Source organism: Solanum dulcamara, chromosome 8, assembly GCF_947179165.1.
Source record: "Solanum dulcamara chromosome 8, daSolDulc1.2, whole genome shotgun sequence".
In the NCBI taxonomy this organism is placed as follows: Eukaryota; Viridiplantae; Streptophyta; class Magnoliopsida; order Solanales; family Solanaceae; genus Solanum; species Solanum dulcamara.
This window is the reverse complement of record NC_077244.1, coordinates 55,310,582-55,324,988: the sequence shown is the minus strand read 5'-3', so window position 1 is coordinate 55,324,988 and position 14,407 is coordinate 55,310,582. Positions and strand designations below refer to the sequence as shown.

At 33.8% G+C, this 14,407-nt stretch overlaps 1 protein-coding gene across 1 annotated transcript; it reads left to right on the top strand.

Annotated features, from left to right (window-relative positions):
• The first annotated feature begins 8,136 nt into the window (after nt 1–8,136).
• LOC129898650 (F-box protein At5g10340-like) lies at nt 8,137–9,655 on the top strand. Its single transcript, XM_055973272.1, has one exon. The coding sequence runs from the start codon at nt 8,352–8,354 to the stop codon at nt 9,288–9,290; it is 939 nt and encodes a 312-aa protein (XP_055829247.1). The 5' UTR covers nt 8,137–8,351; the 3' UTR covers nt 9,291–9,655.
• The last annotated feature ends 4,752 nt before the right edge of the window (nt 9,656–14,407 follow it).

Sequence of the window (14,407 nt, the reverse complement as noted above, 5' to 3'; positions counted from 1 at the left end):
TACTCTTACTTAACTCAGTCTACTATCACCAATATCGCTATCACTGAAAAAGTGTAGAGCAAAAGTCATAAGAACGATTCATTCAAGAAAGTCTGATATGGGAACATCCATAACTAATATGATCTCTCTATTCTTTCATGACCTATCATAATGTTATGGAACTGTACATATTGTGAAACTCAAGTCATGTCTCATTAACATAGGGATGAAAACTCTTAGATTCATGAGACAAAATTAGGATTACTGAATGAAATTATTAATTCTCATCCTTGAACTCATCATGGGTATGCATCAACATGGGGATACATGGGTCTAGGCCATGGGCATAGTGATTATACACATGGAAGGAATAGGGTATCACCTCAACTGAAGTGTTAGGAATATGTGTGATGAATAAACATCGATATCTCGTCCTGATCAACTCATCACTATCAAAAGCTTAGGACTTACTTTGGTTCATTGCCTTATCATCTCCCCCTTAGCTCGAAGGTTACTACTCTGAGCCTGCGGACTGATTCTCTCCACTTAGCTATAAGCACACTGCTCCACACGACAGAGTATCACTATTCATAAGAATACTTAAACTCTCTGGTTATAATATACTCGAAGATACCAAACTGCTACTAGGGCCTTACTCTAAGATACTTTCCTTAACTTTCTATCCTTTAAGAATCCTTCTATACTTGTTGTTCTTATTGATATACACATCCACTTTCTCTAACTCTTATGATCTAACCTCTTCTCTTTAGCCTGCTAACACTTAGCTTCTAGTTCATATATTCGTAACTTAGTTGAAGGAAATTTGAACTATAACACGAGACTCATCATTATCTATATACAACTCCCTTTGACCCATTTCTTCTAGATACTAAATAAAAAGAAAAACTCACATTCAGCCTTCTCCACATTAGCAGTTAAAGGTTACTAACTAGTCGCCAAGGCAACTCATAAAATTAGAGCCTCATACAACTTTATACTATCTCAGATATATATCTTAAGCCTCTTCTTACCAAATGACTTAGCCTCAATTCACTATTTATATTTAAGGGTCACATACCCCTCATTCGTAATACACACTCCTCGCAAGTTAATATCTTAATCTCTCACATACGTCATATCAAGCCTACTAAATCAAATCTTAAAACTAGCACTATCACACTTATAATGCTATCTTCACACTACTTATCTCAAATTAAAGCTTAGGGTCTAGTACTAACACACACATCACACACTGCTTGCATACTATACCAACTTAAAACTAATAGGCAAAATTAAGAAATACTCTCCTACTAAGACCTCATGACAAGTAATCGGTCCTCATCTCATTGTCTGCCTATTTATAATTTATCACCTCATCTCCTTTCTTAACCCAAGTACTATTTATCCATTCATTATACCTCATTGCCTAGTTATATTCATATCCCTCTAAATAATATGAGTCTCTCTCTTCAAAATCATAAACCTAGCTTAGATCTATCATCTAATGACTACTCCTCCCTTCCGTTCAACACCTATACTAGGTCTTTTACTAACACAAAAATACCTCAACATAAAACTCCTCTCATGGTTTGAGTGTACGCTAACTCATCTTAACTAACAAATCTTCCTCTACCTCATATCATGAAATCTAGATGATAATTACTACATCTTTAGTCAAAGTCAAAGGTACTTAACTTCTAACCCCATTGATTACCTTATGGATACCTAACTCTAGGTACATGCCTCAATAAACCACTATTATCACTATTCGGTTTCTACTCCTCTAACTCCATCTTTCTAGCTCTAGGATCCTTCTATGAATCATAGCTTACCATGCCTCAAATCATATTCCATCGGATGGTGACACTAATCATTTAGAGACATAACCTTCCTTTATGAGGATAAAATCTAAAATAAGGTTTTAGAGAAGAAAGTATGAAAATATATCTTGCTTTGGCTCAATGCATGATTCATATGAATAAGGGTGCATTCTTTCAAATCAATAGACTTGTGCACACTAATTGGCTCCTCTCAATCCTGGTGTAGTGTCTTTAACCTCTGAATACGTTATCCGAAAGTAACTCATCAATAAGGATTTGAGCTTTACTGTTCCAACCATCTTAAGTATGAGTAGAAGTCGAATGGATTTGAGCAACGTACGAATCAAAAGGGAACTTTTATAGAGTTAAACTCTATCGCATGAATAGAATATCAAAAAAGTGGAACAATTCCTAATATCCTATAGCCTTCTAAATATAAATGTGGTGTACGACACACCCATAAGCAAGACTCTACTAGACATGGTTTCATAGAATCCTTAAGACTCTTGAACTCTGTGTTCTGATACTAAATTTGTCATATCCCAGAAAAGAACCCTACGCGTGGCCGGCACTCAGAGACTATTGCTAGTCCCCAAGAGAATCATTTATCCTATTCACATAATCATTCATTCAACTCTCTATCAAGGAAAGACTTAACTCATCAAGATGATCAAATAGATACTTATAAAATAAGGCCAAAGGACAATAATCTGTCTAATCCAATCAACAAGACTAGTATGAATGAAACTAGCCAAAAGACAATTTGAAATCAATAAGTTAATAATCTAGTCTATGAAGCCTCTATCAACTATCTGAGTGGTGCCAATGACACGTTCATTACTACCTCAAATCAAATTAAAGTAAAATTCTAAACTTTAAAGCTAGATGATAAAAGAATGGCATCCTTCGAAAGTAGGGAGGACTCACCAATAAGCTGGAATATGAATAGATCCTCAACGGTACACCTATTGATGATCTCTAAAACCTGTCTTTGAATCATAAAATGATGCAGGTCTAAATGGACATCAGTATGTGGAATGTACAAGTATGTAATATGGCAGAATAAAACATACATAAGGTAGAATACTGTCAACTCAGATAACTCAAATCAAGAAGTAAGAAACTCGATCAAGATGTCAAAAGTCTACAGGAAGAGTAAGGTTTAGATAGAAACCAATCATATATAATCCAATCAAATCCAATCATATCAGAGTACTATCAAGACCTATGTGGGAGTTTTTCTTATCTTACAATAATTACTTTTGAGTCAGTGATCGTACAACAAGTTCGTTGTTGTTGCCACAACCGTCTAATACCTTTTCAGGGTAAAGGACAAATCTATCAATTTGAATCCAACAATCAATCAAGTTATATCTTTTCAAGATAATAAAATAGGAAAACATTTGCCTTTAATGATTCAATCGTCTCATATATTTGGCAACGTAGTTTGAGTTTGAGTTATTACTTACTCTTACCCAATTCGGTGCTTGATACTCTTCCCGTGACTCAATGCTCATAAGACAGTCAATCTCAATCAACCCAATCAACAAGTCTCACATGGACTTTTATCAGTTCATCAGTTCTATCCAATAAATTCTTTCAACCAATCAATCATCCAATCATTTAGGAGTAGTTGGGATAATTATTTATGACAACATTCAGTTAAAACTATTTAATTGGTTTCAATTATGAAGATATGAAGGACTATCAAGTTTCCTCAAGACTAGCATCATGCTCAAAGCCAATCACAATCATGCATTTACGAGTTCAAGGCTCTAGACTCAATCTTTAGGCATATACAATCAATATTAGTCAAAATACTATTAGGGATTATAAAATAAGTAGTTTAAATTATTTTTTCAAGAAACAAGTTCATAGAAAACCATAAATTTCGCAATAGGGCAAAAGGACAGCCCGGTGCACTTAAACTCCCGCTATGCGCAGGGTCCGGAGAAGGGCCCGACCACAAGGGTCTATTGTACGCAGCCTTACCTTGCAATGTCCATGCTTTAGTTTATACTTACATAACTTAAAAGCTTCACAACTCTTGATGAAAAATCTTAACTTGAAGAAGAACAATCAAGATACTCTTTCTTGAAATTCTTGGATTTTTTTTCTTGGAAATCCTATGGTTAAGATTTCAGATTTCTCATAGTAATTCATGTATGTATGAAAAAATTTGGGTTGGAAATCTTAAAATCTATGAAGAAGAACTTACCTTGATGAAGAACCTTGAAAGAGAACCCTAACTTGATGTTTTTCTTGAAAATTCTTGAGCGTTAAAGTTTAAGAGTGAATGAGAGGGTTTTTAATGAGGAAAATTGATTTCTATACGTTTAGGGACATTAAAATAACTCTCCAAAGTGTTATAGGACAAAAATACCCTAAAAAAATTAAAACGAGTGTCATTTGGCTTAGGCAGTGGAGTTTGTGTCCTCTCCGCGTCGCGGACTTCTGCTAAGATGGAGCGTCTACAGTAAAATGATTATAACTTTTTACTCTAAAATTCAAATGAGGCAAATTTAGTGGCGTTGGAAAGAAGACATATAGATATTTAATTTGATAGGTCATATGCTACCTAACTTTTAATATTCTAAGAGATATGGTCATTTAAATTTGACCCTTATAAGATCTTATATGAAAACTTAATCGGTAAAGGATTTTTCAACTCGACTTAGTACTAGAATTTTCTTATGACCATAATTCACCTCTAATACACTTCAAATACTTAGGAATTGATCCTAACTCATATATATAATTAAAATTCATCGAGTTCGAGTCTATACGCATATGAAGAATGGTTCGAGTCTTGGCAAAACATTTTGGGGTGTTACATAGAGAAACTGAATTATTATCTTTTATTCACACTGATTTGGGTGACTTGAAACAAACTATGACTAGAGGTGGTAAAAAATATTATTTGACTTTTATTAATGATTTTTCTATATTTACTAAGTTGTATTTGCTTAGAAATAAAGATGATGCATTTAATGCTTTTATATCTTATATGACTGAGGTTGAAAATCAATTTAGTATAAAAATTAAGATAATTTGATCCGATAGAAGTGGAGAATATGTATCTTTAAATTTAATCGTTTATGAAATAACTCTACCTTATTCACCCGAGTCTAATGGAGTAGCTGAAAGAAAATATAGAACTTTTAAGGAAATGGTGAATTCCATGTTAATTAGTTCTAATGCTCCTGTTACTTTGTGGGGTGAAACTATATAATTTGCATGTTATTTGCAAAATAAAATTCCTCATAAAAGAATTGGCAAAACTCCTTATAAATTTTAGAAATGTTATCAATCTAATTTGAAATATTTAAAAGTGTGGGGGTGTCTTACAAAAGTTTTTTTTGCTTGAACCTAAAAAGAGGAATAGATCCTAAAACTGTTGATTACAAGCCTATTGGATATACTGCGCATAGTGGTGCATATATATTTCTTGTCTTGAAGAGTGATGTGCTTGATTGCAATACTATTATTGAGATAAAGTATGCTTAATTTTTCGAACATATCTTTCACTATGTGATATAGTTTCTAATGCACCTGTTGAAAGAAATAATGGAAATATCTCTAATGAGGAGCTGAGAAGGAATAAAAGGCCTAGAAAAGAATACTTTTCTTATGGAAATAATTTTCAAACTTTTCTTGTTGACAATAAACCATTAAATGATTTTGAATCTTCTTCTGATGCTAAATTTTGGAAAGAGACCGTAAAAATGAAAATTGATTCAATTATGAAAAATATTATATGGACTTTAATTAATTTACCTCCATGTGCAAAATATTGTAAATGAATTTTCAAAAAATAAACTTAATCCTGATGAATCTATAGGTAAATATAAAGCTCGTTAGTAGTAAAAGTATTTTCTCAAAATAAAATATTGATTATTTTGATACATTTGTACAAATGACTAGAATTTCTTCCGTTCGGATTTTATTTGCCATAGCATCAATTCTCAAGCTTTTTACTCATCAAATAGATGTAAAAACACTTTCTAAAATGGTGATTTAGAAGAAGAAATCTATATGGTTCAACTTGAGGGATGTATTATTCGTGGACAAGAAAATAAAATTTGTCAATAGAGATGGTAACCCAACTTATGTGATTGGAGATTCCATGAAGTAATATGGGTAATAACAAGTTAATATTGACACTTCACACTAACTGAGGTTGCTTGAACCCTACTAATTATAAGGGATGAATTATTAACTCTTAATGAATTCATAGTCCTTAGTTAAGAATGATGTATTTAAAGTAATATACACTTGATGAATTCACATCTATGAGAAGTGGAGTGAGACCGCTCCTATGAAACTTTGGCCTAGTCTCTAGAACTGTCATGAATAATCAGACACGCGCATTGTCTAGTGACACAAAACCGCGTGAAACAGCAAAATTATTCAGGTCAAAATGTGATTGATAGTCTCTGATTTACAATAAAAATTATTGATTCATAGAGATATTACATTTCACCAGTGTCCATAACACTTGGCATGTTCATAGAAACAAGTCTTGCATGAAATTGATTGGCATCTTTATAGTCTTTTCATTGGCTTATAAAAAGCCTATTCTCAATTTAGAATTGACAGTAACAAAAAATAAGCTCCAAGTCTTTCTTCCAACTCTCTTTCTCACGTCCCCATCTGTTTTTCTTTACTTAATTTGTCTAATATTTATTTTAATTTTTCTTAATAACTTGCTGATGTTAATTAATTTGATGATTCGTGTATCTTTATTTAAATAGAGAAGACTTGTTTAATTTTAGGAAAATATTTTTGTTGATTCATGTATACTCTATTTAAATAGAGAAACTTATTTAATCCTTGAAAAATATTTCATATTGCTGAAATAGATTTTTAGGACAGTGTTCAGCATGACTCAGATATTATTTATATATATTACTGATATATATTATTGTAGTAATATCTATCTAATTTTTTGTATTATTATTTTGCTAAATAACAAATTATATTATTATAGTAATTTTTCATTGTTCCCCAACAACTTGTGTTCTTGAGGGTGATCCCCTCAAGATTGATCAGGCTGCACTCACCGATGGGTCCTTACCAGTCACCAAATAATGAATATTTGATCGAAATAAGTCATTATTCAAGTTAATTCATCAAAATAATATATTTTTTTAAAATTTTATAAAATTAGAATAAACATATTTGGCAGTAACGTTTTAGGTGTTATTTTATTTTTAAAAAAAATCAATGACAAAAAGATAAATGTCTAACGAAGTAAACAAACATAAAATGTTATTGCCAAAAACTTTATATTAATTCGTTACTCAAAGACATGTTTTAAGGCTAAAACATTAGTGACAATAACAACTCTTTAGAATCAAATCACGGACCTGCAAATTTGGAATTGAATAGACATCCTCATCCTCTCCGACACTACTCGCCAGAAAGATTGGGTTTTGGTTGTTCATCTGAATTATGGGATTCTAAGTTTGTTTGTATTTGAATATTTTTGAGTCCAGATACTTACATGTAGTTGCATCAAAATAAATTGACGCTAATACCTGTATCGCCATCAATGTTGTCCTGGGCTTCGTGCTTACTCTGTTTTTTGTGTTTTGGAAACGCACACTATTTGCCAGGGCTCCTCTGCTTCCTCTGTATCTATGTGTGCTGTTTGTAGCTCAATTTTTCCCTACCCTTGCTAATATAGCATGGTCATAAAATTCCCTTGGCAACTCCAAATTGCAGAGCAGTTTTCTTGAGCTTCGGATGCAACAAAGTTTGGATGCCATCGTTTTACAGATAAGAAATACCCATTGATAAACTAAGGCCCTTGTTGTAGTGTTCTTTGTAAGTTTTCTTCCTCGTAGAATTTGACAATGTAGCGTGTCCAAGGTCAATTAAGATGATTTCCTCCTATACCCTCCACATTTACTATGAGCATATTACTTTAATGCTAAGGCAAGGAAAATGATTCCATACTCTACACGAGTAGGAGCCTTTAAGAGAAAGGGGACATCCATAACTGATTTTCAACTCATCTTTTATTGGGCTAATTTTTATTAATTGGATCCTTTTAGCGGTTAAATTAAATTGTCACTTAATAATTGACTCTAAAAATAAAAATCATAGGCAATAAAGTGATTCCTGTTAAATAATTGTCGTTAAATGTTGATTTTGGTGCATTGTTTAGTATATTCATATATGAAGTAGGAAACCAAAATTGTATTTATGTCTAAATAGTATTTGTAGTCAAAATAATATTGTACATAATAGGTTTTCTAATTTTCATTAAAGTTGGTTTTGCACTATTATAAATTGAGTTACTACTGCTTATTTGTACAAAATAAGCCGATGGCTTCAGCGTTTGTATCAAACCCTAACCCTAGCAACAATGATTCCATCCAAAACCTTCCCCGTGATATCATAATTGATATACTCACAAAACTTGCTGTGAAATCACTTGTAAGGTTCAAATGCGTTTGCAAATCATGGTATTCCTTAATTAAAGATGACAAATTCATCAAGCAACATTATGATCATCATACTAACAAAAATTGTCAAAGGTACTTTATGGTTTCTAGCAGACTCAATATGAAGAACCAAATCGATTTCTACCACTACAGTATGGACGTCCCACAACTTGATTCCAGTAGTACCGCCTCTCTTGTCAAGTCTCCGGTTCCAATCAATCAATTACAAATGGTCTCTGATATACAATATTTCTCATGTAATGGAATTATTCTTATATCATACACTGATGACATAATCATTCTGTGGAATCCGGCCACTAGAGAATCAAGAAGAATAGCTTGTCCAATTCGGAGCAACTGGGACAGGACGCTGCCCTGTTGTCTTTATAATTTTTGCTACTTTCCGCGCATTAACGACTACAAAATATTTAGACTAGGACCTAAAGTTGTTAATGGTTACATGGAGATGGAGATTGATATATTTTCAACGAAAGGTAACACCTGGAAATCCATTGGTCCTTTTCCTCCAAATTATTATTTCTTTGGAAGTAGCATTGTTATGGTAGATGGGGTTGTTTATATGATGGCGAAGAGGAGTGAAAATGGTGATCGCGCTAGTACTATAGTACGTTTTTGTTTGGAGAAGGAACAGTTTCAGGAGGAATTATTGTTTCCCCATATGACGGAAAGGACAACTTCTGTTTTGTGTGATCTAGGAGAAAAACTTTGTTTGAGTAGGAAGTTGGTAGATTATCATGACTACTCAATGAGCAGTAATCATGAATTTTGGTTGTATACGATGAAAACAAATTCATGGAATAAGATGTTGACAATTCCTAATCACTATTTTTGGTTGACACCTCTAAGCTTTATGAAGAATGGAGACATATTGTTTCAGTACTATGTCAACTCTGGATTCGTGGCTTACAATTCAACAACACATAAATTGAAACAAGTTAATGTTGCTGGGATTCGAGCAGGACTTTATTTCAGAAAAGCTGTAACCTATGTGGAAACTTTGTCCTCTCCTAATTCCTAAAGGTTGGAAGTTATACCTTCTGTTTCATTAATTGATACAAAGTTGTGTTCCCTCTTGATGCTCTATAGTCTGAGATGGTTCAGGTACATGAAGAAATGCACAGATGCCCTAATGAGGAGTTGTGTGAGGTTAACTATAGTGTGTATTAAGAGTGGTAGAGGTGGGCAGAAGAAGTCTTGAAGTAAGGTGATTAGACAAGACATGACATATCAAAGATATAACCCTAGATAGGAAAATATTGAAAGATATTGACATCAATGATTATGGTTGCAGATTAGTCGGCAATCGAATATTGTCTAGTTCTCTTATCAATACGGTTATTATTACTCTCCTACTATCTTATTCTTTGATTTTAGTGTTACATGTTGTTCCTTTACTAGCTTCAGTTTGTCGTACATTTTGTTCGTTCTACTTGTTCTTTCTTAATTGTTTTTTAACATAGTTTCTTCGCTACTTTGTTTGTTTCACTTACTTGTTTTTGAGATGCTTAACTTGAGCCGAGGGTCTATCGGAAACAACCTCAATACCTTCTTCTTTGATAGATGTGGTCTCGAATATGTTCCCCACAAAACGTGTACAACCAATTACCTTCAGCATCTTGGAGTGCAATATTCTATTTCTCCTATGTCTATTGAGTGTTGTAGTGTGGAAGAATCTTGTATTGGAGTCTCCTTCGTTTAGCCAGTTAACTCTAGATTTCAGCTTCCAGAAGTCTTCCTCCAATCTTAGGACAATGTTGTATTCTTTGATTAGTTCAGTCTCAAGAATTGATAGGAAGGTACTAGAAGTATATATAGTTAAGGAATTTTTGTATGCCTTCAATTCATTTTATGAGTTTCCTTTCTTTCTGTTTTTATAAAAGATATTACCAAAAGTGTTTTTATTCCATAGTGTAATCTTTTTTGTGGAGTCATGGCAACTAAAATGTTTATATAGTTGTTCCAACTGTTCGATATTATATTCTGAAGGTCTGGATGTGATGTCCGCATATATTCAAATCGGAACATCTTTTTTTGGTTTACATTAGTATTCCGAAAAAGGGATATCAACAGAGGACAATGGTGAGAGTGGATCCGGGCTAAATATTTTACCTAGATTCCTATATGTACTTGGATAAATATGGATTTTTGACCGAAGTAAGCCAGTATTTAAACCAATTCATCAAAATAATACATTTATTTTTGAAATTTTACAAAAATAGAATAAACGTATTTGGCAGTAACATTTTAAGTATTATTTTATTCAAAAAAAAATAAAATAGCGAAAAGACAATTGTCTGACGGATTAGACAAACATAAAATAACGACTCTTTAGAATCCAATCATGGACCTGCAAATTTCAAATTGAGTCGCTGTAATATAACAGTTTTGAAATGTCTACTTCAGACACGCGAGACAATTGCAAATTATGTTCTGTAAAATTATGTTTGCTTGATTATTGAACTTTCTGGGCTCACTGGATCTGTCTTAAACAAATCTCATGAAATCATCGTCAAATTTGCTAACCGCTGTCTTCGTTCTTTGGGTGTTAGACAGGTAAAGCAAACATAATGTTTGATAACTTTGTTTGAGTTAGTGCAATGCAGTATCATGATAATTTTTGTGCAAACTGCTACAGAAAGATAAGGAAAGTGCTGGTTTGCCTTGGGAATTCGTCGGGCTTTTACCTCTCTTTGATCCACCTAGGCACAACAGTGCAGAGACAATGCTCAAAGCTCTCGAGCTTGGTGTTAGTGTTAAGTTGATCACCAGTGACCAGCTTGCTATCGGTAGGGAAACTGGTTGTAGGCTCGGTATGGGAACCAACATGTATCCATCTTCAGCTCTTCTTGGTGACCACAAGGATCAGTCCATTGCTTAAATTCCTGTTGAGGATCTTATTGAGCAAGCTCATGGGTTTGCAGGAGTCTTCCCAGCTAATATGTAGTAATAAAATACAGTCAAACCCCTTATAACGGCGCTATTCATATTTTTTAGCTGTAATATCGAAATGTTGTTATAGATAACATATAATATAACACAACATGAATAATTAGTTTCGAAAGTATAAAAATTGACCGTTATAGTGAAATATTGTATGATGATTGTTATAAAGAGGTCCGACTATAGTACCTTCTATTTCATTTTATGTAAAACTCCCTCAATTATGATTTTATATTCATGAAATGTCATGACTATGTTTAAGATCAGAAATTTCTTTCCTTCGTAAAACTTTCTTCAGAGGGAGTAGTACTACTATTCAATTACAATGGAGAAACTATTAGTAGTTGAACTAGTTGAATAACGATAGAAACCCAGAACAATTCGATATAAAAGAATTATAGTCTATATTTCTTATTGAAAAACTGTAGGATTTACAAGGGACTTATACAAAGAATAGGAGTCCTAATTATCTGCTGAATTCAAGCTAATGATCGTTAGCCATAATGGGAGATCCCTGATTTTGGGGAGATCCCTCATTTGGGGTTGATAAATAAGGTATAGTCAACACCCTCCCTCAAACTGATGTTGTGTATTAGAAAGGATGAGTTTGGACAAAAGATAATTGTGTGTACTTCTTGAGATGGCCTTTGTAAATAAATCAGCAAGTTGATCTTTAGAGGATATATACTTCAAGTTGATACTCCGATCTTCAACCAATTCTCTGATGTAGTAACAATCTACATCTATGTGCTTGGTATTTTCATGATGAACGGGGTTTGTGGCTATTCTGATCGCACTAGTGTTGTCTCCATATAATGTAGTTGATCCTTTCATTTCGATGCCAAGTTCTGATAACAACCTTCGCAACCACATGATTTCAAAGCATGCAGCAGACATACTTCTATACTTTGCCTCTGTGGATGACTTTGATGTTTGATTGCTTCTTGCGCTTCCATGAAATCATGTACAAGCCAAGCATCATGCACCAACATGTAGTAGATCATCTTGAATCAAGGCATCCTACCCAATCCGCGTCAGTGTATCCCACCATGTCCAACGATGAAGATGATGGGAATAAGAGACTCCGATTCACAGTACATCTTATGTATCTAATAACCTTGAGCAAAGCTGTGTAGTGGAACTTGTAAGGCTTGGTAACAAGCTCTAATAACCCAAAAAATATGTTAGCCTTCCTAGGTCCTTCATCTTGAATTAATGAGAAGTGTAGCAGATCTTTAAAATGAGAGATTACAACTTCATCGTTTCTTGTGATAATCATGTCATCCACATAAAGAAGGAGAATAGTAATACTTGAGGCAGTTCGACGTAAGAATAACGAATAATCTGAGATGCTCTGAGTAAAACCAGCATCTACAATTGTAGTGCGAAACTTTTCAAACTAAGAGCGAGGAGCCTCATTTTATCCATAGAGATATTTCTTAAGACGACACACCCGATTTAGATTAAAATATTTATAACTTGGTGGTGTATTCATGTAGACCACTTATTGCAAGTCTCCATGCAGGAAAGCATTCTTAACGTCCAGGTGATGTAACTTGCAACCTTTTATTGATGCTAAAGCAAGCAATATACGTATTGTCGTCATCTTATTTTTTTCCAATTAAACTTTGGTATTTTATTAATAAAGTAATGTGTATAAAACACCACCTTCCACCACCTCGGACAAAGCTCATTCCCTACATAGCCCAATCGACTAGGAAAGAAATAAACAAACAATCAAAAATAAAACACCTAACACTTTGAACCTCCCTGTCCCCTCTATTCCTTTGCTGGAGTTACTCTCAAATAGAAATATTTTAGTTTATCACTGTTAATGATCTTTCTTCCTGCTACTTCCAAACTGCTGAAATCTTGGTAGTTGCACCCTCATTTATCAATTGCAATATTTGCCAAGTAGTCTACTAGTTGATTTTCTTCCCTGAAAATGTGCTAGAATGTATGTTGTTTGTCCTCTAAGCATGTTTTGATTTCTGTCACCATCTCTGTGATTATTCAAGGGCATGACCATTTTTCTTCTAGAATCTTGTACAATAGCATAGAATTTGTTTGAATGATTATATTATTGTGCTCCTGCTATGTTTATATGCTTCTAGAATCGCTTTCACCTCTACTACAGAGTTAGTGGTGTTTTCAATAGTAGCTCCCTCTGCATACAATAAATCTCCTGTTTCATTCCTCAAACAAAAGGTATATGAGCTTATACCTGGATTTTCCCTCGAAGCCCCATCTGTATTATATTTTAGCCAACCTACTGGTGAGAAATCCCACAATACTCTTGTTACCTTCATCTTGGGACTGTAACGTTCCAATTCTTTAATTATATCTGGCCAATTACTAGGACATTTCATATTAGGCTTCCCCATTTGTAGCATCATGAAAATATTCTTGGTAATATTATGAATGACTCTCTGAATTGATGTCTTCTTTCCCTCATGCTTTATTATATTCCTCATTTTCCAAAGTTTCCATATTATAAAGCTAGGGATAGCTCGATAATATGGTCACATTGCTTTTTTTAACATTTCTCTCCCACCTTAGCATTATCACTTTCCTCAGGTGCAGTCCTTCAATATTAAAACCTGCAAAAAAAAATAGGACCAAGTCCTGCTAGCTAAAAAAAGATCCCAGGAACACATGAGCAAGTGTCTCTTGAGTAGGTCTTTCACAACACCAGCACCTAAATGGACCTTCCAGTCCCCATCTTCTCACTCTGTCATGTACAGGTAATTTGAATTTCCATAATCTCCACATTGTGAATGCCACTTTAAAAGGAATGCCTTTTGTCCAGATCCACTTGTAAATTTTATTTTCTCTTTTTTTATGCTTTATATACTGTCAAGCTGATTTCACAGAAAAGGTTCCTTTATTGTCCATCATCCATATTGGCTTATCTGACTCAATCATTTTTCAAGGAGGTTGAATGTTATGACTGATATGCTCTATTAGATCATGTGGCCGTATATCATTCAAAACTTCTCTGTCCTATTTTTCTCTCTTTACTAATTCATCAACTCTTTTGTAATTATCTTCCCATTCATAGTCTTCTCTTGTAATGGTGTACAAGTTCTCCATTCCTATCCAGTTATCATGCCACACTGATGCTAATCCATTTCTTAGTAGCCAAAAGATTTGATGCTCAATAAGATCTCTGGCCTGTAACATTTTCTTCTATAC